The 23,701-nt window shown below is 40.8% G+C and overlaps 1 protein-coding gene across 1 annotated transcript in view; it reads left to right on the forward strand.

The window, feature by feature from the left end:
- The window catches only part of LOC124594646 (kinesin-like protein KIF13A), a 404,453-nt gene that overhangs the window by 256,182 nt on the left and 124,570 nt on the right, over window positions 1–23,701 (forward strand). The window contains exons 10-18 of the mRNA XM_047133014.1: window positions 2,591–2,739; window positions 7,297–7,543; window positions 9,102–9,242; window positions 9,358–9,532; window positions 15,802–15,964; window positions 16,153–16,296; window positions 16,377–16,541; window positions 21,895–22,020; window positions 22,322–22,544. Of these exons, the coding sequence (XP_046988970.1) occupies window positions 2,591–2,739; window positions 7,297–7,543; window positions 9,102–9,242; window positions 9,358–9,532; window positions 15,802–15,964; window positions 16,153–16,296; window positions 16,377–16,541; window positions 21,895–22,020; window positions 22,322–22,544 (1,533 nt within the window). The remainder of the gene's footprint in view (window positions 1–2,590; window positions 2,740–7,296; window positions 7,544–9,101; window positions 9,243–9,357; window positions 9,533–15,801; window positions 15,965–16,152; window positions 16,297–16,376; window positions 16,542–21,894; window positions 22,021–22,321; window positions 22,545–23,701) is intronic.

The following is a 23,701-nucleotide window of genomic DNA, read 5'->3' on the forward strand; positions in this document are numbered from 1 at the left end:
AGTAATGCTTGAGGATGTACCTGAAATTTTAATAATGTTGCCTCTAAACGACAGCACAGTAAGCCAATGAACTGGAGAAATGGCATTTAATGGTGATAAAAGACTTGTAAGTACTCTTCAAAACTCTTCATTTTCCATGCAACTGCCAGTTTTTGCACAGAATAACGATTTATTGATGCCATATGTACATTATTGTGATGGGAATGGTGCATTGTGGGAAGAAATCTAACAAATTTCATTACTGATACAACAGAATTATTTGTGTTTAATGTGTGAAATCATACTTTAGAATAAAAAATCCTTTCATAATGTATTTGCATGCATTAATGATGGAGCACTATCAATGGTAGGTTGCAGATGTGGATTTGTTGCTTATTGGTTGAAGAACTGTCAAGTGTTATATGCATTCATTGTGTGGTACGCAGACAACTTCTTGTACAAAAACATTCACGTGCAGGTTTATAATAGTTCAGGTCATAAAAAATAACAAATCCAGTTCAAAAATGATGGAATGTTTCTACAGCTTTGCCAGAGCAGCTAGTAAACAACTAAATAAATACAGCACATAGTATCAAAGACTTTTTCAAATGGTTTGCAAATGGGCAGTATCTGTAAGCATCCTGAGAATGGTGCATGTAAGGCATTTTTGCAAAATGTCTAAATAAACAACCATTTACACACAACACACAGATAAAAAATATAATTTTGACGTGTTCTCAAACTGCACGCATATGAAGATATCATATATCCAGTGTGTCATTAATTGGCTTTCAGTAACTAGAAATAAGTAGTTCTCGTAACATGCAAAGATCAGCACATTCCTCAAACTGGGGAACTATCAAGAATGGGGTTCCACAAGGGTCAGTCTTGGGTCCTTTGTTGTTCTTATTATATATTAATGACTTGCCATTCTATATTCATGAAAAGGCAAAGTTAGTTCTCTTCGCTGATGATACAAGTATAGTAATCACACCTGAGAAACAAGAATTAACTGATGAAATTGTCAATACTGTCTTTCAGAAAATTACTAAGTGGTTCCTTGTAAACGGACTCTCACTGAATTTTGATAAGACACAGTACATACAGTTCCGTACAGTGAATGGTATGATGCCATTAATAAATATAGACCTTAATCAGAAGCATATAGCTAAGGTAGAATATTCCAAATTTTTAGGTATGTCCATTGATGAGAGATTAAATTGGAAGAAACACATTGATGATCTGCTGAAACGTTTGAGTTCAGCTACTTATGCAATAAGGGTCATTGCAAATTTTGGTGATAAACATCTTAGTAAATTAGCTTACTATGCCTATTTTCACTCATTGCTTTCATATGGCATCATATTTTGGGGTAATTCATCACTGAGGAATAAAGTATTTATTGCACAAAAGCGTGTAATCAGAATAATAGCTGGAGTCCACCCAAGATCATCCTGCAGACATTTATTTAAGGATCTAGGGATATTCACAGTAGCTTCTCAGTATATATACTCTCTTATGAAATTTGTTATTAACAACCAAACCCAATTCAAAAGTAATAGCAGTGTGCATAACTACAATACTAGGAGAAAGGACGATCTTCACTATTCAAGATTAAATCTAACTTTGGCACAGAAAGGGGTGAATTATACTGGCACTAAAGTCTTTGGTCACTTACCAAATAGTATCAAAAGTCTGACAGATAACCAACAAGTATTTAAGAAGACATTAAAAGAATTTCTGAGTGACAACTCCTTCTACTCCATAGAGGAATTTTTAGATATAAATTAAGAAAAAAAAGAAAAAACTAAAATATTAAAAATAATAAAAAAATAAAAATAAAAAATAAAGAAAAACAAAAAAACACAAAAAAATAAAGTTGTTATATTAACTTAAGTATGTTGTTAAATTAACCTAATTATGTCATGTATTGGAAAATTCGACTCGTTCCACATCATTACGAAATATCGTATTCATGATCCATGGAACTAGTATTAATCTAATCTAATCTAATCTAATGTTGTTGTGATCAGCTTTCTGTAATGTCCATTGAAGCATCATCATGTACACAAATGAGTCATAATATGACAATTTACCATGTGAATGATCCCACCTAGATTGCCTGACAACATCAACTTTCTCACAAAAGACAGAGTGCCATAGTCAAGTTGTTAGGAACAAGTATCATGGAAATCATGTTGGCTATTCAGAGGTTGCCAGTAATGGATTAAAAGTCATTTCACATGTGTACTACATTCACTAACATGAACATAAAGGCATGTCCATACCATGTAACAGAATAAGAATAATCTGTGATTTTTTTAATGAAGAAAGGAACAATGTAATCTAACCTTCAGAGTGATGTTGGAAACTTCTGGGCAGAATGTAAATAACGGAAGGTGTAAAACCAGTGACTCTTCATATACTTGAGTAGCTGAATGAGTGACAGGCATGTAGATAAGATTGAAATCATCACTTAATCTGTGAATAGTGCCACACAGAATAACAATGGTTCAGGCTGCAGTGTTATGTTAGCGACAGTATTTAGATTATAAAAAGTTCTAATTATAGATTTTCAGAGCAGATAAATTGTAAAAACTCCTTTTTTCAGAACGCTTACAACAAGAGCGCCAGCAGGCATTAGAGAAAATGGGTATTAGCGTGCAAGCATCTGGTATCAAGGTGGAGAAAAACAAATATTACCTTGTAAACCTGAATGCTGATCCATCACTTAATGAATTGTTGGTTTACTACCTAAAGGTAAGGTAAAAACTTCTGAGGGAATCAAATTTATATATACACTCCTGGAAATTGAAATAAGAACACCGTGAATTCATTGTCCCAGGAAGGGGAAACTTTATTGACACATTCCTGGGGTCAGATACATCACATGATCACACTGACAGAACCACAGGCACATAGACACAGGCAACAGAGCATGCACAATGTCGGCACTAGTACAGTGTATATCCACCTTTCGCAGCAATGCAGGCTGCTATTCTCCCATGGAGACGATCGTAGAGATGCTGGATGTAGTCCTGTGGAACGGCTTGCCATGCCATTTCCACCTGGCGCCTCAGTTGGACCAGCGTTCGTGCTGGACGTGCAGACCGCGTGAGACGACGCTTCATCCAGTCCCAAACATGCTCAATGGGGGACAGATCCGGAGATCTTGCTGGCCAGGGTAGTTGACTTACACCTTCTAGAGCACGTTGGGTGGCACGGGATACATGCGGACGTGCATTGTCCTGTTAGAACAGCAAGTTCCCTTGCCGGTCTAGGAATGGTAGAACGATGGGTTCGATGACGGTTTGGATGTACCGTGCACTATTCAGTGTCCCCTCGACGATCACCAGTGGTGTACGGCCAGTGTAGGAGATCGCTCCCCACACCATGATGCCGGGTCTTGGCCCTGTGTGCCTCGGTCGTATGCAGTCCTGATTGTGGCGCTCACCTGCACGGCGCCAAACACGCATACGACCATCATTGGCACCAAGGCAGAAGCGACTCTCATCGCTGAAGACGACACGTCGCCATTCGTCCCTCCATTCACGCCTGTCGCGACACCACTGGAGGCGGGCTGCACGATGTTGGGGCGTGAGCGGAAGACGGCCTAACGGTGTGCGGGACCGTAGCCCAGCTTCATGGAGACGGTTGCGAATGGTCCTCGCCGATACCCCAGGAGCAACAGTGTCCCTAATTTGCTGGGAAGTGGCAGTGCGGTCCCCTACGGCACTGCATAGGATCCTACGGTCTTGGCGTGCATCCGTGTGTCGCTGCGGTCCGGTCCCATGTCGACGGGCACGTGCACCTTCCGCCGACCACTGGCGACAACATCGATGTACTGTGGAGACCTCACGCCCCACGTGTTGAGCAATTCGGTGGTACGTCCACCCGGCCTCCCGCATGCCCACTATATGCCCTCGCTCAAAGTCCATCAACTGCACATACGGTTCACGTCCACGCTGTCGCGGCATGCTACCAGTGTTAAAGACTGCGATGGAGCTCCGTATGCCACGGCAAACTGGCTGACACTGACGGCGGCGGTGCACAAATGCTGCGCAGCCAGCGCCATTCGACGGCCAACCGCGGTTTCTGGTGTGTCCGCTGTGCCGTGCGTGTGATCATTGCTTGTACAGCCCTCTCGCAGTGTCCGGAGCAAGTATGGTGGGTCTGACACACCGGTGTCAATGTGTTCTTTTTTCCATTTCCAGGAGTGTATCTTTCTTATACTGTATATTACAGAAGTGCTCCCTGTATGTAAACTGTCATTTGTGTAAAGTAATTACAGATGTCAGGATATTTTTTTGAGGTGAATATGAGAGTTATAACAATGAAAACAATTTTTGACAAAATAATGTAATTGGATTGATAGTGATGTAGATCTACTCACCATGTGGTGGCAGAATGCACACATAAAAGAAGCAAGCTTTTGGAGCCAGTGGCTCCTCTTCAAGCAGAAGGGTTAATGAGGAAAGAAGTGGGGTGAAGGAAATGGACTAGAGAGGTCTAGGAAAGGAGTAGATTTTGGGAAAGTCACCCAGAACCACACTGGCTTCAAAAGCTTGCCTAATTATAACCTCCTTTTGTGTGTTTGTTCTGCCCCCTCTTGGTGAGTAGATTTTTTCTCTCTCCAATTATATTAAATATGAGAGTTAAATAACTAACCACTTCTGTTGTAAATAGTTTTATTGGATCAAAATTAGACCAGTTTTGAGCAATTATAAGCACATCTTAAGGTTTGATTGATTGGCGACTCCATAGTGTCCTGTGCACTATGACCAGATAATGAGTATACTTGAAAAGAGAGACAGCATTGGTCGTATATTTTTATTATCGCAAAATCGATTTTCTGTCACTGAGTGACCATCTTCAGTGCTGTATTAAATAACTTAAATCAGTAAGCACTGGTGTCAATAAGCTTACGGCAATCACATAGACTCACTTGAGTGTATGTGATTGCCGTAAGCTTATAGACACCAGTGCTTACTAATTTAAGTTATATAATACAGCACTGAAGATGGTCACTCAGTGACAGAAAATCGATTTTGCGATAATAAAAATATACGACCAATGCTGTCTCTCTTTTCAAGTATATACATCTTAAGGTGTACAAGAGTCCCAAAGGGAAGATGAAGACACTGTAATAAGAGATTGTATAAGACTTAACACTTTTTTGTTATAATAATAGTGGGGATTCACTGTCCAATTATAAATAACATTTTATGTTCAGCTGCCCATCATGCCACAGTGTGGTGTACTTTGCTCCTGGCAGTGGACATTCATCCTGGTGGGCAGCTGGTTTAGGCATACCAATATAAAAAGCTGAGCAGTGATTGCAGCAGAGCTAGTATATGATGTGGGAGCTTTCATAGTTGGCCTGGGGTGGGATAAGTCTGTAACAGGATCGGAATGGGAAGCAGTGGGTTGATGGTTTGGGCAAGTTTTGCACCTGAGTCTTCCACAGGGATATGATCCCTGTGGCAAAGAGTTGGAAGTGAGAGGGCCGTAGGGATGAACTAGAATTTTATGGAGGTTGGGTGGGCAACAGAACACCAATTTAGGAGGGGTGGGAAGGCTTTTAGGTAGGATGTCCCTAATTCCAGGGGCACGATGACAGATATCAAAGTCATGATGAATGATGTGGTTCAGTTGTTCCAGTCCAAGGTGATACCATCACAGGAACTATGCCTGACTGTTGTGAAACTGCTGAGGCTCTCACTCTGATGCGAAGAGGATGGCATCTGAGCATCTGACTGGCTAGGTTATATCATGATGACATGGAAATGGTGCGTGCTGTGTTGGCGCCCTGTGCATCTGAAGGTTACATTTATCCTCACTAACCAATGATGTTTCCAGTATGATGACTGATACCTGATGGTATGTCATTTGAAGTCTTTCTTTATGTAGTGCACACTTCAATGCATGGTCCAGTGCATAGCTGGTGTTATTACTGAAGTTGTTATCACATTGTCTAACTTCACTGCTTCCCTGATCATAGTGTCCCAATAGTTCAGAGTGTGTCAGAATTCTCATATATTCAAACAAAATATTGTTTTTATTTCTTAGACTGTGCTCGACCACTGCTGATTTTTCAAAATTTCTGTACTTTAGATGATATCAATGTTCAACACATCAGTTGGCAGTAGTTCATATGGACTGCCCCATTTAAATGCTGTCACACTCACAAAGAATATTATAAGTCCCTGGTATTCACAGGCCAACATAATCTTTAAGAATTCACTAATTTTCTTTGGTTTTCCTGAGTGGTTGGAAAATCCGTCTTCATTTTTGCATGACAGAATGGAAGCTGCACTATTTATTTATTCTCCTGTCTTATGCAAATATCTTCATGTCTTGATTTCCTCAAGAGAGTTGACTTAATGCAACAGACTGAATACCTGTTCTTTCTGAGCTCCGTCATCAGATTATTCAAAGAGTCCTAGTCAGAAAAAGACCTGACTGTGTATTAGGATATTCAGCATAGTTCTCTTCTGAGCTGGATAATGCAAGTTAGGCCCATAGAGATTCAGATTTGTATACACAGAATGGCTGATTTGTCCACCTGTTTTTTGTTCGATGACACATTTAAGAAAGAGAATTTCTCATCCTTCTCCATCTCCACAGTAGAGCCTATGGTCACATGATGTACAAACTTTGCTACTGCTAATCCACAGCACAAAAAAACCTCCACCATATCAGATCTACATTTCTTCAACAAATCCTGAGCATCTTTGACTGTCTACTACTCTAAATATTGTGAAGGTTGTGCCCCACTGCTCGTAAGTATTAAAAGAAAAGACAATTCACATAAAAGAAGTTATAATAAATTCAGCCAGATGGATGAGTGGATTTAAAAGTGTAGGTTTCATTCCTCACTCCCACATCAGGTATCATAAGACAGTATCACAAGGCATTTAAAACATCTTGCATAGTTATATAAAACATATGGTGTCAAATAGTGTAAAATCCAGCATAACTCACTGTTGCCAACTAGTCAAATATGTTACAATGTCTGCAGTAAAATGTACCAACATTTTGTCCACTATTTTATTAACATAGTCATGACCTATCCTCATATAAATAATGTACTTTTATGAAAGCTGACATTCGATAATATCTTACAGTAGTTACGTGAATGCTCTTTGAAAAAACCTTGCTTATGCTTAATAATCCACTTTTCGTTGTTGCCATAAAGGAAGAAATGAGAAGCATGTAACTTGAAGCTACTGCAACTATTGTAGAACATTGTCTTATAAATTAAAATTGTTTTCATAAATACATTCAACAGAAATGTGTGATATGTTTTCTCTTTAGGAACGTACCCTTGTTGGGGGTCGAGATGCCCCATCAGAACAAGATATACAGCTGTCAGGTTTAGGTATACAGCCAGAGCACTGTGTGATTACAATTGAAGATGGTGGTCTTTTTATGGAGCCCATTAATAACGCCCGCTCATATGTCAACGGTTACCCTGTAACTGAAAAAACACCTCTTCATCATGGAGACAGAATACTGTGGGGCAATCACCATTTTTTCAGGGTCAATTGTCCGAAGTCTTCAGGTGTGTATTACAGAATTGTATAATGAGTAAATACTATAGTTTCATCAATACAAGTTTTGTCGATTATAGATTAAGAGGTATGTAGAGACAGTTTATATATAATCTTTTTCTGATTTTGTGTGGTGATAGTTAAATTTTCATGTTATGAACATTTGTGTTGTTATCTGTATAAACAAAAATGTAGAAGTTTGTTTGTCAAAAATGATAAATTTTCAAATGCTCTTCACTAATTTCTTGGGAAGTTTGACACAATGTTGTAGTCAAATATGAGTGTTTGTTTGTACCTTTTTAAAAAAAATGTATAAATATGTGAATAAACATGTAATATATGAAGAGGAAACCTTATTACCAAAAATCTTGAAAATTTTCTTAACTGAATTACTTCAAAGTTTTACACAATACTCAAATGAATATGACTTTGCAATAATGACAAAGATGGCTAAAGTTCAGTTGGGTGGGGGGGGGGGGGGGATGGAGATGGACAGAGGGGATGGAGGAAATGAACATTAAAAAATGGAAAGGAAGAGATGGACAGAGAGGGGGCCCAGGAGGAGATGGAGAGAGAGGGGGAGGAAAAGATGGAAATAGAAAGAGGGAAGATGATGGACAGAGAGATAAGAAGAAAGAGAGAGCAGGAGGAAATGGAGGGAGAGGGGGAGGAGGTAGAGGAGGAGGAAGAGGAGGAGGAGGAGGAAGAGGAGGAGATGATGATATTTGGTTTGTGGGGCAGTCAACTGCATGGTTATCAGTATCCATACAAATTCCCAATCTTTTCACTGTCCAGTCTCACCACTTTCCCAAATGGTGATGAAATGATGTGGACAACACAAACACCCAGTCTCCGGGCCGAGAAAATTCTCAACCTGGCTGGAATGGAACCTGGGACTCTGTGTTCCAGAGGGAGGAGAAAGAGAAGATGGGAGAAGAAAGTGGGAGGAGGTAATGAACAGAGAGAGGGATGAGGAGGAGACAGACAAAGAGAGGAGGGATAGATGGATAAAGAGAAGGGGAGGAGGCGGAGGAGGACAGAAAAAGGACAGAGAAGGAGATTAGGACATATATCCAGTTCCCATATATATATTAAATGTGTGCTTTCTTTTTTTCTTTCTTTTCCATTAACCAACTGAGCCACATAAATGTGTTGCCAATAACAGCTAGTCATTATTATTATTATTATTATTATTACTACTACTACTACTACTACTACTACTACTGCTGTTACGATCATCATCCACACCAGAACTTTGTCCTTTAGTCTTTGTTCAGTTCCTCATTGGTTCTGTCTATTATTATTATTATTATTAATTATCATTAATTTTAACAAAGCCAAACTCTAGTCATAAAGTATTTGAAGGACTGGGTAACTCATGAATACCCTTCTACATATATGCTGTGAAAGGGAGGTGGAGAGAGGGGGTAGAAGCACAGGTTTGCGTTGAAGTTTGAAATAGTTTTCGATGTATATTTGTGTGCACATCACTTAATTCTCTGGTAACATTATTAACAAACTTATCATCCATGTTAGTATTAAATCTCACATTTGTCCTTTTATTTATAGCCATGTCGGAACCACAGACACCTGCACAAACAATTGACTACAACTTTGCAAGAGAGGAACTTATGCTGAATGAACTGAGTAATGATCCTATACAGACCGCCATTGCAAGATTAGAAAAGCAGCATGAGGAGGACAAGCAAGGTAAATGTTAATATTTTTCTTGTATGTGACAATAGCTTTCTGTTTTGTGGTGTGGGATATAAAAGGTTTGAATATTAGAAAGCACTTTTCTCATCAGTATAAATAATTTTCACAGTTGCTCTGGAAAAACAACGACAAGAATATGAAAGACAGTTTCAACAGCTGAGGAATATTTTGTCCCCCTCAACGCCATATTCGCCATATGTACCTTTTGACCCATTCCGCCTAGGAAAAATAACACCATGTACTCCTACAACACAAATGAGAGTAGAAAGATGGGCACAGGAAAGGTAAGACTGCATTACAAATGTATGATCTTAACTTTTTTAATTAATTTGCATGTAATAATAACCAACTGACCCAGATCCATGCCTGCTCTTGTAATTGACAAGTCTGTATTATTATACTTCTGTCTTATGTTTGTGATTCAGAAATAATCATTTATAATCTGAATTTAACATATTTATTCAACAGTGCTCAGCTGTATACTAAATTACTAAAGTAATTCATTTCTTGTGATTATTTCTCATCATACACCATATTAAATATACTTTTATCAAGCCACTTCCCAAGGCATAGATAAAATAGGGGTAAAGAGTAACAATCCATGTTTCTGTTCTCATACTTTCAGAATTTTGAGAATTTATGAGAAGTGTTACACAGAAGTATTCCTTGTATTGTAGTACTTAAAATGTTACCTGTGGTCATTAGATCACCTATGGTTTTACACATACATATGGCAAAGTTACTGAACAAAGGTGCACAGTTAATCATGGATGAAAATCGAGAACATGCTGTTTTAAATATTGCAAATTATGTTTTTGTTATGTAAGAGACAATCATGGTTCACAAATCAAATGACTTAGTTACATCAAAAAATAATTCCCAGTCATAACTATAGTAATTCCACACACAAATAAGAACACTGGTGAAGTTCTAAGCATTTTAATGTGACATAGTTCCAATACCCCACACAAGTCCAGAGTACAAGCCAGGCTGAGACTGAGGTACAAATCACAATTCATCACGAGAGCAGAGTCTGAGTTAAAATGAGAAACTACAATAGCAACATGAGAAAAGTGCTCTCTGCACCAGTATTATACGACGATAGTTTGTTGATCGATGTGTTGAGGTGGTAGTGACTATTGGCAGTGTGTGCAGACCTCGATGTGGTGCTGCCGTCTGACATTTGATCATGCTGCACCTGGTGGCTGGCCCTGCACCATCAGCCATGGTGCAGGCACCAATACAACACAGAGTGCTCTTCTCCCTTGGAGAGGGAGTGACAATGATTCAGTGAAATCCAGCATCTCTCCCCTATACTTTGGAGTGCCATGTGGGATGCAGGAAGCTGATGTCCATAGCCTCCCAGGCAACAGAGAGCACTGCCTGTGGCGCAGGTAGAAAGTCCCTTTTTGCAGCAACCGGAGAGTATGACCACAAGTGGCTCTGGTGGTGATGAGTACACTGTGGGCAGACACACAGCAGTGCAATGTCATCCACCAGGGTTGCCAATGCCAGAATGGGTGTCATATGGATGTCTAGCCACTCGGGGGTGGGAGCAGGAATGTGCTGTTGTGGCGCCTATGGTCCCCCCCAGCAGCTTTGCCTGTTGAAGGACGTCTTCCACCACCAGCACATGACAACATTGCAGGGATTAGAGAAAGACAGCAGACGAGGAGCTGTGGTCAAGGGGGAGCACACACAGGAGGCTTGACCAAAGAAGGAAATGCCATGACAACTGGTGGAGAAGACAGAAGACCAGGCTCTGAAAGGTGGGATGGCTTGAGAAGGAAGTGTGAGGGTGGTTCAAATGGCTCTGAGCACTATGGGACTTAACTTCTGAGGTCATCAGTACCCTAGAACTTAGAATTACTTAAACCTAACTAACCTAAGGACATCACACACATCCATGCCCAAGGCAGGATTCGAACCTACGACTGTAGCGGTTGCGCGGTTCCAGACTGTAGCGCCTAGAACCGCTCGGCCACTCCGGCCAGCCTGTGAGGGTGGCAGAGGTCAGTACCCTACCCTTGGGTGTAATCGTTTGTGGTGGCAGGCCACCAGCCTGTCACCTGGCTGCAGCTTGGAGACATCTCGAACCCACTGTCCGTGGATGACTGCCGAACCCAACGCACTCAGTGACTGAAGGCGTGAGTCCAGACGGGGACCCTGGCACATGGTATGGCAACTGAGGCACATCAAGTAGGTGAGGGGTTGGCAACAGGATGTGCAGCACTGCACAGTTGGTGTACGTGCAGCAACTCCTCCAGGCTCTTCTCACCAGTAGGAGTGGACCTGCAAGTACTTAGAAAACACGTGAATACCTTCTCTGCTGGGGTGTCCTTGATATACTTCTTCATTTGCATTTTAAAGTTCTGTACAAGCATTCTGTCTCTGCATTGGACTGTGGGTGAAGTGGGGGCACCCAGACACGGTGGATGTCATGCTGCACCCAAAAATCTTAAAAGGTCTGAAACGTGAACTGCGGGCTACTATCCATCACTGGGGTTTGGCGAGGTCCTTCAGTAGCCAAAATCTGGTTGAGGGTATGCACAGTAGACTCTTCTGTTGTCGAGCGCATTTCACAATGAATGGGAACCGAGATTAGGCATCAGTGATGAGTAACAAAAATGCATCCGAAGAGGGGCTCACAGAATCCAGGGGGGTGCATTACCATGGCTGCATGGATGTCAGCCGCAGCGAGTAACATTGCCACAGAGTGGCTGGTAACCTGTGTGCTTGGGACACACAGCAGTTAAGTGTTCAGTTTCCTGGTCGACACAAGACCAGTTGACACAGTGGCGAGGAAACATCTTCATCCATAATGCCAAACTGATCCCCCTGTGGCTATGATGCAAGAACCAAAGGTCTGTCTGTAGCACAGCACAAAATATTTTGGATAGGGTCCAATGCATGTGCCAAAGGTCATTCTCACCACCACCACCGCCACTGGATATGTTGCTGCATCTGGTATAGAACAGGATCCACACTGATAGCATAAGAAATTTGTGAACCCGTAATAGAAAAACTCTTGATTGCCTGCTGAGCTTCCTCATTGAGACAAAAGCAAAGAATTTCCTCCAGGTGGAAACTGGGGTTGGGACCCTTCAGAGGGCATGAGAGAGCATCCACATTGGAGTACTGATCTGTTGAATGGAAGTGGATCTCTTAATGGTAGTGGCTCAGGGACGGGGTCCACTGTTGCAGTGTGTGGGCCATCTAGTGTGACAGACGCACTGTGGGGCTACAGATAAGCTACTTATCCAGCTGAAACGTGGCAAGGCAGGGAAGCCAATAAAAGACTGCCCTTCAGAATCCTGAATGCTCGGTCACATGCAATCATACAAACAAAAATGGTGCACCCTTTTTCAGTAACTGATTTAGAGGATACACGATGGTAGCTGTTTGTGGGATGAATTTTGTAATAAAAAGTTATTTTGCCCAGAAAAGCCTGGAACTCCTTCTGGTTGGTGAGTTGAGGAAGAGTATAAATGGCAGCAATGTGAGTGTTAGTTGATTGGGTCCACCGATGTAAATGTTACTCAATAGCGGGCTGAAAGAAGTGTGTTTTATCCAGATTGCACTTGAGACCTGTGTCCTGCAGAGTCTGAAATAGAAATTGAAGGTTCCACAAATTCTCGTAAATGGAGGGATCCTTGCCACAATATCGTTCACATAGTTGATAGAACAAGGAATATGTTATGTGAGTTGCTCCAAGAAATGATGAAAAAGAGTCGGAGCACTTTTACCCCAAAAACTGACCATTTATATTTCTGGAGGCTGTAGGAGGTGTTGACGGCAAGTAACTCCTGAAATGCCTCATTAAGAGGGAACTGCATATATGCCTCCAATAGCTGTCTCCTGTCCGTTTTGTCACCAAATCCTCTGGACACGGAATAGGGTACATGTCAGTCACAGACTGTGTTGATTGTCACCTTACAATTGCCACAATGATGGAATTAGCAGAATAAAATTCTTGATCACTAGTGGTGTAGCCCATTGGCTGGATGAAATAGGTTCAGTCATCTCCAGAACTGTCAACCTATTGAATTCCTCTTTGAGTTGGTCGTAAATCACCAGGAGCACCAGCCTGGCCTGGAAAAAAAGAAAGACAAAGCGATGTCATTGGTTTAAGGGTGATATGAGTGGTAAAATCCTTATCCTTGCTGAGTGTAGGCAAAAAAAGAAAAAGAAAATTGAATAAACCCTTGTAAAGTTCATCAAGTTCCTGTTATGGCACTTCGACAGAAACCAGGTAACTGATTTGGTGCATGTGAACCCAGACAGTGTGAAAGCATAAAAGCCAAACAAGCTTTCCATGAAAGCATTGTCTACCACAAGAAAGGTTAATGAGTGGACCACCACCTCATATGCCATGTTTGCCATAGATTGTCCAAGAATTTGGATCTGTTGTCTGTTGTAGCTTACAAGAGGTCATGTAGCAGGAGATAATGATGGTGCACTGAGACGTAGATAAGTGTGAGAATTAATAAGAGACTTTGCAGGAGCATCTTCTTGCAGCTGAAGTAGATTCCCATAGATACACACACTGGTGAACAACTTGTTCCCAACAGTGATGGCAAGAAGACCAACACTTGGAGCAGTTATGCCAGCAATGCTGAAAGGCATGAAGGAAGGGGCTTGCAGGAAACAGCCCACCATGGATGTGTTTATGTGGGATGTGGCTTACAGCACCACCATGATTTCATACTGTGAGCGTATGCCTGAACCCAAATGTGTACTGTTGGCCAAGATACAGTGGCCACATCGAGTCAGGAATCCAGATAGTGACCTACCACACAAGGAACTTGAAATGATTGAGCAATAGAAGGACCTCTTCTAAGGTAGGGCGTTCAAATTGTAGTTCCTGTTGGTGGACCTCTTTATCTGAGGCTAGCCTAATGATAGCATAGTATTGGCATATGTCACTTTGTACTGAGAGATAACAAAGTGGCACTTTTGACTGATGCCCTGCAACTGTACAGCTGAAGCACAATATTATTGAAGAGTTTGCTTCATGTACTGATAAAACTCCATCCTTATGGAAATAACATGAGTGTGCCAGTGATAATAAGACATTTCATACCATGAGAGGCAAGCAAGTTCATGAAGCAGGGCCAACGCTACAAACAAGTGATACACATGGGGCATAATGCACAACAGAAAAAGAGCTGTAAGGTTATCAGTGTCCATTACCTTGAAGGCAGTGAAGTGTTGCCATAAATCTTCTCACATGTTTCCCAGTCTTCTGCACTCTCTTCACAGGTGTGGAAGAGAGGCAGATGGGGTTGCAGTTGCTGTCGGTTTACCAGCAATCTGGTCAACATCCAGCCAACATGGCTGTGTGTTCATGCTGTTGCAATTCCAAATGGCATTGGTTTCCCAGATGCTGCTGCAGTAAACTTTGCAGCAGCACCACCTCCAAGAATGTGCCAGTCATCATTTTCTACTTTGTGAGACACACACGCGAAAGTCTGACGACTCTCATGACCCTCATGCCACTTGTGCAGTAATTCCACACATAAATAAGAACATGCACGAAGTTCCAACATTCCATACAAGTCCAAAGTGCTCCCTGCTCTGGGTTATATGACATTAGTATGGTGATCAGTGTGTCGAGGTGGCACTGACTGGAAGTGGTGCGCACAGGCCCTGATGCGGTGCTGTCTTCTGATGTTTGATCATCCTACCACCTGGTGGCTGCCCCAGCTCCACCAGGTGCTGGTGCACAAAGTTAAATAGTGATGGATCACTTAAGTGCCTTGCAAAATGTTGTGATGGTGATACCAGTGCAACACGCGTGGTAACACTATGAGTTATCACAGTAACAAATTCTCATTTATTGATTCTGCAGTAATATGCCATATGTCAAAATGAGTAGCCAGTTCAGTCAATAATTCATTTTGAAATCAAAGGTGTTTGTCCCTGAAAATGTTTCCCTGTTTTAGATGTTGATAAATTCAGCTGGATATTAGATTCACAAAAAAAAAATCAGGGTCCAGTGGAATATGTAAATATTTCAGTGACAATCAGTTTTGAATATTAAAATGAACTATGAGCTGAACAGGATATATTCATTTTGACATATGATATACTCGACTGTGTGAATCATGATATTCTCCTGCAGAAGTTAAAAATAATTTACAATATTTAAAACAGCAGATTCATGATTTTCATCCAGCACTTAATTTTATGCCTTCTCTCTGTGACCCCTCGATATGCTTGGATAAAACTCTAAGTGCTTTATAATGCCCTTAGATAGTGTTTTAAGTACTCAAAGTTCAAGAAATACTTTTATGTAATACCTTGCTTGATTTGTTTTGAGTTTCCAATAAGAATCACTTTTATTTCTCTGATGATAAATCATTCAAGAAAGTTTCGCCTTTGTTGCTCATAGTAGAAAGGCATTTCATTGTAAATACCATGCAAAATAATGATAATTAAGAGTCTAGCCCTAAACAGACTTGAATAATTTAACTCTCAGATAATGTTATACATTTTCTATAAAGAAAGCTCTTACCCTTTTTGTTAACTTTATGATTTGGGTCATTTGCAGGGATGAAATGTTCAAGCGCAGCCTTGGACAGCTCAAGGCTGACATACTAAGAGCCAATTCTCTGGTTAAAGAAGCAAATTTCTTAGCAGAAGAAATGGGACGACAGACAACATTCAGTGTCACACTTCAGATTCCTCCAGCCAATCTAAGTCCTAATCGTAAGGTATTTATGTTTACTCTTTGAATCATTTGTTTTCTTCTGGTTTTGATTTATCTGCCAGTGCATTTCTCATTTAGGACTTTATCATTTAATGAGAACTTTGTATTGGTTTGGACTATAATATTTTACTTTACTAAATTAAATATGCAACTGTTGACCAGCATTAAATGTATACCTATACTCCATTACAGCGAGGCTCTTTCGTAAGTGAGCCAGCAATACTTGTGAAACGTAAGAAGCAAGGCAGTCAGGTATGGTCTATGGAGAAGCTGGAAAACAAACTCATTGATATGCGAGAACTGTATGAAGAAAAGAAGGAGAAGGGGCTCCCTCTGGTAAATTATCTGATCCTTTTTTTTAAATGTAACTTTCATTTAGCTCTCAAAAGATAATATTTTTTGTACTTTGTTTTCAGGAGGATGTTCCAGCAAAAGGTCTTGATCCTTTTTATGAATCTCAGGAAAATCACAACTTGATTGGTGTTGCAAATATATTTCTGGAAGTTCTTTTCCATGATGTAAAATTGGACTATCATACACCCATTATTAGTCAACAAGGAGAAGTTGCAGGTCGTTTGCAGGTTAGTAACTCATTAACTTCTAAATGGCTTTTGTTTGCAAAAGTACTTGACTGGATTTCCGTGCATTTTGGTACGGCTTTCTTGTTGGTCTCTACTTGCCACTGCCAGTTTTAACAGTGGGCAGAATGGCATCGAATTTATAAAAATACCACTTTCTTTTACCTGTGATGGAGCTTATTGTACTATACAGTTGTTATTCAGTGAAATATACCTGTTTTGCTAAATCACACCACTTTGCCATCAAAGAATACTAATGGTTTGTGATCATACATGCACACCAGATATAATTTTACAGCTTATGTTGAACTTTCAAATTCACATCTCAAAAATAACTTGTAGCTGTTTATGAAAAGATATAAAGTAATTTCCATAGCCCATGACAGAACAAAACTGCTAATATAGTGAGGAATAAATTGTAAAATACACTAATCAGCCAAACCATTATGACGACTGACCTACTATTGATATAAACCCATCCAGGCGATAGCAGCATCACCTGGTGAGGAATGACTGCTAGACACACACACACATGGTACATGTAGAATCAATGAGCAGGCTGTCCGTGTGTAGAATGGAGGAGTGTGACCTGAGTGTGACCTATCTGACTTTGGCCGAGGGCAGATTGTGATGGCTTGAGGGCTCAGCACAAGCATTGCAGAAACGGCGTGACTTGTTGGTTGTACTTGGAGTGCTGTGGTGAGTGTTATCAACATGTGGCCAAACCAAAGTGAAACCATATCCAGACATCGTGGAGTTGGATGGCCACCCCTCATTACAGATGTCAGACATCATATGCTGGGCAGACTCGTAAAACAGGACAGGTGGTGAACTGTGGCCAAAACTATCATCAGACTTTAATGCTGGGCAGAATACAAGTGTGTCTGAATGCACAGTGCACCAAATGCTCCTAACAATGGGTCAAGTGCCAATATTAACACCACAACATCAATACTGAAATTGGCATGTGACCATCGGCACTGAATGTTGGCACAGTGCAGAGGATTGCATGGTCTGATGAATTCTGATACCTTCTTCATAGTGCCAATGGGAGAGCATGAATCCGTCGTCTTCCAGGGGAACAGCTCCTTGAAACCTGTACTGTGGGATGGAGGCAAGCTGGTGGTGACTGCATTACGCCTTTGAGAACATTCATGTGGGCATCCATGGCAATGGAGTGAGTTCATGCAAGGCACTGTGACAGCCAGGGATGTTGTACACTGGTTGGAGGCCACACGCTCTCCTTCATGATGATCATGTTTCCCAGCAGCAGTGACATTTGTCAGCAAGATAATGTGCCATATCACAATACCAGGAGTGTGACGGAGTGTTTCAATGAAAACAGTGGTGAGTTCCAATTGATGTGCTGTCCACCCAACTCACCAGATCTGAACCCTATCGAACACACCTGGGATATGATTGAATGTGGCGTCAGAGCTCATTGCTCCCCTCCCCAAAATTTACAGGATTTAGTTGACTTGAGTGTGCAGATGTGGCACTCTCCAGTGACCTACCAAGGCCTCATTTTTTCCGTGCCATGATGCGTTGCTGTGTTATCCATGCCAAACTTGGACATACCAGCAATTAGCTAGGTGGTCATAATGTTTTGGCTGATTAGTGTAGTTTATGATGATAAAAAGGGAAAAGAATGTGGAGTTGCATAAAATACTAAAGAAATTTTCCCACAAAAAATTCTAGGTCAGAGTGTTTTTGGCATCTCTTGTTGGCATGTTCAGAATGTTGTTAAGCAGTAATTTTTTAAAAAAGAAAACCTGTTTCAATTAATAAAATGTTGGTAATATCATACAAGTAAAAATTCAAGGAAACCTTTATTATTCAGTAGATATACAGGTATGATTTGATGTATCCAAGGAAGGTCATACAGGAAAAGTACCCAGGTAGAAAATGAATATGTAATTTATTGTAACACACATAAACAAGTTTCTCCAATGTGAATTAGTTATGAAGACAATAACTAAAAGCAAGTCACTTCTTGAATACTGAAGATCTGAAGACTGGAGGCCTGATAATGTAGTAGTAAACTGAAAGTTCCAAAATCGAATGCCCCTACACGTAGCGCTCCACAATCAAAGTCTGGAAAGGATGTGCAATAGTTAAATTCCCAAGAGGACAAGCAAAGTTTAAAGTCCCAGAAGGATACACAAAAGTTTAAATATGGCACATTGCTGATGGAAACCAAAGACAAATATTACAAAGTCCAATTGCTGGTCACAGTATCAGAGGCCAGGTCTGTTTGATGTAGAGGCTACAAATGGTATAAGTCTGTAGCTATCATCTGCTGGAGGTGAAGGTCGACATACAGTGGCATTGTCATAGCAACAGCTCCCGAGTGTGATCCTAATTGTGAGAATTCTTTTGCATCAGTGGCTGTCCCAGGAAATTCACTCAGAATGAACTGCTTGAGCGTAGACTAGCTGCCAGACTAAATACTGCCTGGGTGCTAGGATACTGTAGATACTACTTTCCTTCACGAAGACTGCAGAAGAGAAAAGGTCTGCAGAGCCAGTGGACTCTGGGGCACTTGGATTGCTGCCCAGTGGCCAGGCAGAGTGTGATTATCTCTTATCTGTCATCTGAAGAGCAGTTCCCTGTCAGGTCTGTGCTGACATAACTCAGCTGTGTTGTTGGTTACTGGCTGAGTAGGCACAAAGCCTTGACACAGCAAGATTTTTCCCTGCTGTGAGACTAATGTGCGGAAACTTGATAACACAGCATATTATCTAGAGGTCATCTTTTTGTATTTCTGTGAGTGAACACTTATAACAATGAAGATAATCAATTATTGACTATATAATGTAAGTGGATTAATATAAAATCCACTCACCAAGCGGAAGCAGGAGAAGGCACACACAAAAAGGTTTAACTTTTACAAGCTTTCGGAGCCAGTGGCTCCTTCTTCTGGTAGAAGAGTTGAAGAGGAAGGAAGAAGGCTAAAGGAAAAGTACTGGAGAGGTTTAGGAAAAGGGATTGAGTTCCAAAAAGTCACCCAGAACCCTAGGTCAGGGGAGACATATGGATGTGATGAGAAGGAAAGAGTCTTTCCTGTTATTATACTCGTGGCTAGATTCTACCCCTACACCGGTGATACTGTGGGTGAATGATATCAAGATAAATCAGAGAGCGAGAATTGAACAAATAAAGAAAATGATCAAGATCACAAAGGGGAGGGGTCGTTGAACTGGCTCCCTACCATATGGCAATGCCAATGTCAGTTTGCTCCTCCTGCGCTATATAGTTCTGCCTGCAATGTCAAAATGGTGGTGTGTAATTGTGGGCAACATTCCAAGCTTGTATCTAAGGTAATGGACATTAAAACTTTATCATGGCTCAAGGGGGTAAGTACCAAGAGCTGACTGCAATCCTTGTCAGTGACATATGAGTGCACCATCTAACTGCAACCACAGAAGTTGTAGAAAATTGCTGAGGTGGCTTTGTGCTGGAATTTTGTGACCTCAGAATGACAGCTTTTCAGAAAGCTTTTGACATCAGAAAATAGTTTTCATACCTGCTGGAAAGATGGAAAGAGCAGTGGCCAAGCTCTAGCTGCTGGGGCAAAGAATGAAAACAGTGTCTTCACTCCACAAAGGTTCTTCATTCTATCTTGATACCAACTGATGCAAGCATGGTAATTTTTTTGCGTCACATAATGATCATGCCAGAAATCAGATTACAGAATACTGGTTTTGAGTATATAAGAAATCTGACTATTATTGCCTCCATTCCCTCCATTTTTTTGTACGGAATAACTTTGCTATGAAGTTTTACATACTTCAAAATAATATAAATAGCAAAAATACACTGGGATAGCAATACACGCATGTGACAGATGGTTGAGGTATTGCATACACGAGATATAAAAGGGCAGTGTATTGGCAGAGCTGTCATTGTACTCACGTGATTCAAGTGAAAACATTTCCAATGTGATTATGGCCACATGACAGGAATTAACAGACTTTGAACGCAGAATGGTAGTTGGAGCTAGACGCATGGGACATTTCATTTCAGAAATCATTATGGAATTCAATATTCTGCAGTCCATTTGGGGCATTACCTCTCTCTGTGGACAACATAGTGTCTGGCGGCCTTCACTTAGTGACCGATAGCAGCAGCGTTTGTGTAGAGTCTTGAGTGGTAACAGACAGGCAACACTGTATGTAATAACCACAGAAATCGAGGTGGAACTTGCAACTAGAGGATCCGTTAGGGCAGTGCAGCAGGATTTGGCGTTAATGCGCTATGGCAGAAGACGGCCAACACAAGTGCCAACAACATAACATCGCCTGTAGCACCTCTCCTGGGTTCGTGACCGTATTGGTTGGACCCTAGATGACTAGAAAACGGTGGCCTGGTTCGATGATTCCCAGCTGCAGTTGGTAAGAGCTGTTGGTAGGGCTTGAGAATGGCGCAGAAAGGCACTGTGCAAGCTGATGGTGACTCCATAATGGTATGGGCTGTGTTAATGTGGAATGGACTGGGTCTTCTGGATGTTTTGCTACTTGGAGGCCATTTGCAGCCATTCATGGACTTCATGTTCCCAAACAATGATGGCATTTTCATGGATGACAATGCGCCGTATCACTGGGGTTTCAATTTTCCACACCTGGTTTGAAGGACATTCTGGAAAATTTTTATGAATGGTTGGTTTGACCATCTGGTTCACCCAAGATAATTCCATCAAACATTTGTAAGACATAATTCAGAAATCAATTTGTGCAAAAAATCCTGCACTGGCAACACTTTTGCAGTTACCATTGGCTATAGAAGCAGCATGGCTCAACATTTCTGCGGGTGACTTCCAACTTGTTGAGTCCATGCGACATTGAGTTGCTGCGTTACATTGGGCAAAAGGAGGTCCGGCACGATATTAGGTAGTATTCCTTGACTTTCTTCACCTCTGTGTAGTTCACTGGCAATTAATCATAAAGAATGGATTCTGGTTCTATGAGAAATGTATTATGGATTTTTAATTTATTAAGATCTCTCTCTTTGTTAATATCCTCATATGAATGCATATGCACATGTCACAACACATGTTGAGGCTGGCTGGGGTTATTGTATCACAGATTGGTAGTCAAGAATCTGCCTACTGGCCTGCAAATGCGGTTTGGAGGGTATTGTATGTGAAAGAGGTGAGCTGCATTTTACACAAGTGACTCTTTCTCCAATGTATAGTGATTTATGGACAGAAGTGTCTCTCTGTAGAAGCAAATTATGTACAGTATGTGCAACATGATAATACCATATATGAAAACAACCATCACACCACCTTCAAATTTGAAGGAATGAACCCTTCAAATGATGTGGAACTGATTTTCTAAATTTTGTTTACTTTCAGGTTGAACTTAGTCGTGTTGCTGGATCATTTCCACAGGATCGAACAGCAGAAGCTGCGTCAGAAAGTTCTGGTGACAGTGGAAAGGATGAAGAAGAAATTCCTTCCAGTAGTCAAGTTACTTGCAGGGTAAGTTTAACTGCTGCTGTCACAAAAATGAAACATTAAAGAAGTACAAACAAAACATAATATGTTAGAATTTGACACTGGCAGCAAATAAAAGCATCACTGAAAGTGAATTCTCAGTTTTAGAGTCTAAGCATACAAACATGTGCAACAATGTACGTAAAATGTAGCATCACATGAATTTTATCTTTTCATGTTATAAGGGCAAACAAGTTTTCTGTTTTCTTTTACACATTTGGTTCTCATTCTTTTTTACTAATTACAGAGGTACTTGTATTAAAACACATAACTTGTTTTGATCTAGGTAACTATCAAGCAAGCAACAGGTCTACCTCTTTCTCTTTCAAATTTTGTATTCTGTCAGTATGTGTTCTGGAATCATCCAGAAGCTATTGTTGTACCACCAGTGGTAGACCCAGAATATCCTGCAGCATGTTCATCAGGCAATGCATCTATGACCTTCAAATTTGATCATACAAAGGATTTTGTGGTGCCTGTTACAGAGGAATTTTTGGAACATTGTTCAGGTAAGAATAGTAAAGTATGGAAAGAGCTGTAAATTTATGTACAATAAGTACAGAATGAGTAGTGTGTGTGTTAAGTCCATCACTCCTGCAACTTGTTTTTGCAGCCTGGACCTAGAGCTACCATTTGATACCATTAATTATTTATGTTGGATTCATTTTCTGAAATATCTTTGTGGAAATTGGCAGCTGGGTTAATATTGGCTGGAGTAACATGCGTATGGTATGGGACACCTGTGCTTTTACTGCATTAAACAATTCTTCAGAGTAATGGACAAAATGTTTCCGTTGTATTCACCACCACCATTTTAATATTGTACATATTTTCTTCCATTTCAAATGATTTCAGCAGCATATCATTGATGACAGCCATTTTGACAGTTTTTAGAGTAAGAAGGTTATATGTACACAACTAATCCATAGGTGCCACTTTAATGTAAGAGCAGACTGGTAATATTTTCAACTTCATTATAAAGCTTCTGAGATAGGTTGTTTTTGCTTTATTTGAAATCAGTATGTTCAAAATTGTTAACAAGCTATAAGTAGTATAGACATTTTGTTTCAAAAGTCTGAAAATTGCTCCTAGTGACGTTTTCTGAAGACATTGTGAACTTTTGAGTGTGTGTAACAGCGAACTGCAGTGCCTGTCCTTGCAACTGCAGTTGTCTGCCCTCTGTGTCACTGAACTGTTGAGGTCCGTTCACATACAATATTAGCAGCAGATAGTACTGTTTTGCTACGTAATTTTAATATCTGAGAGACACACCTCTTGAATAGTGGTACTACCTCCCCATGAGAGACATCTCAGTCTATGCAAATGTAGATTTTGATGTGTTGCATCACCTTATTAAAAAAGATTAAGAGTCATGTCCAAATGTTTCCCTGGTACTAGAAGACAGAATTACACCATGTGGAGACAATACAGTGTGCTGTATATTCTGTTTGATTACCGTAACACAGTCTACATCAGGGGCGGGCAGGAATTCTGCACGTGTGCGGTGCACATGCACGTGTGCAGTTAACAGGTGTTCTGCGTGCACAGAGGAGCAAGCTGGCCACCCGCTCCTCACCCCTCCCCACCATACCGTCTCTCCGCTTCTTCCCCTGTAATGCATGTTGTTTCCTGGCCTGCTTTATTAAATGAAGGAGTAAGGTTAGTA

Source organism: Schistocerca americana, chromosome 2 (genome assembly GCF_021461395.2).
Source record: "Schistocerca americana isolate TAMUIC-IGC-003095 chromosome 2, iqSchAmer2.1, whole genome shotgun sequence".
In the NCBI taxonomy this organism is placed as follows: Eukaryota; Metazoa; Arthropoda; class Insecta; order Orthoptera; family Acrididae; genus Schistocerca; species Schistocerca americana.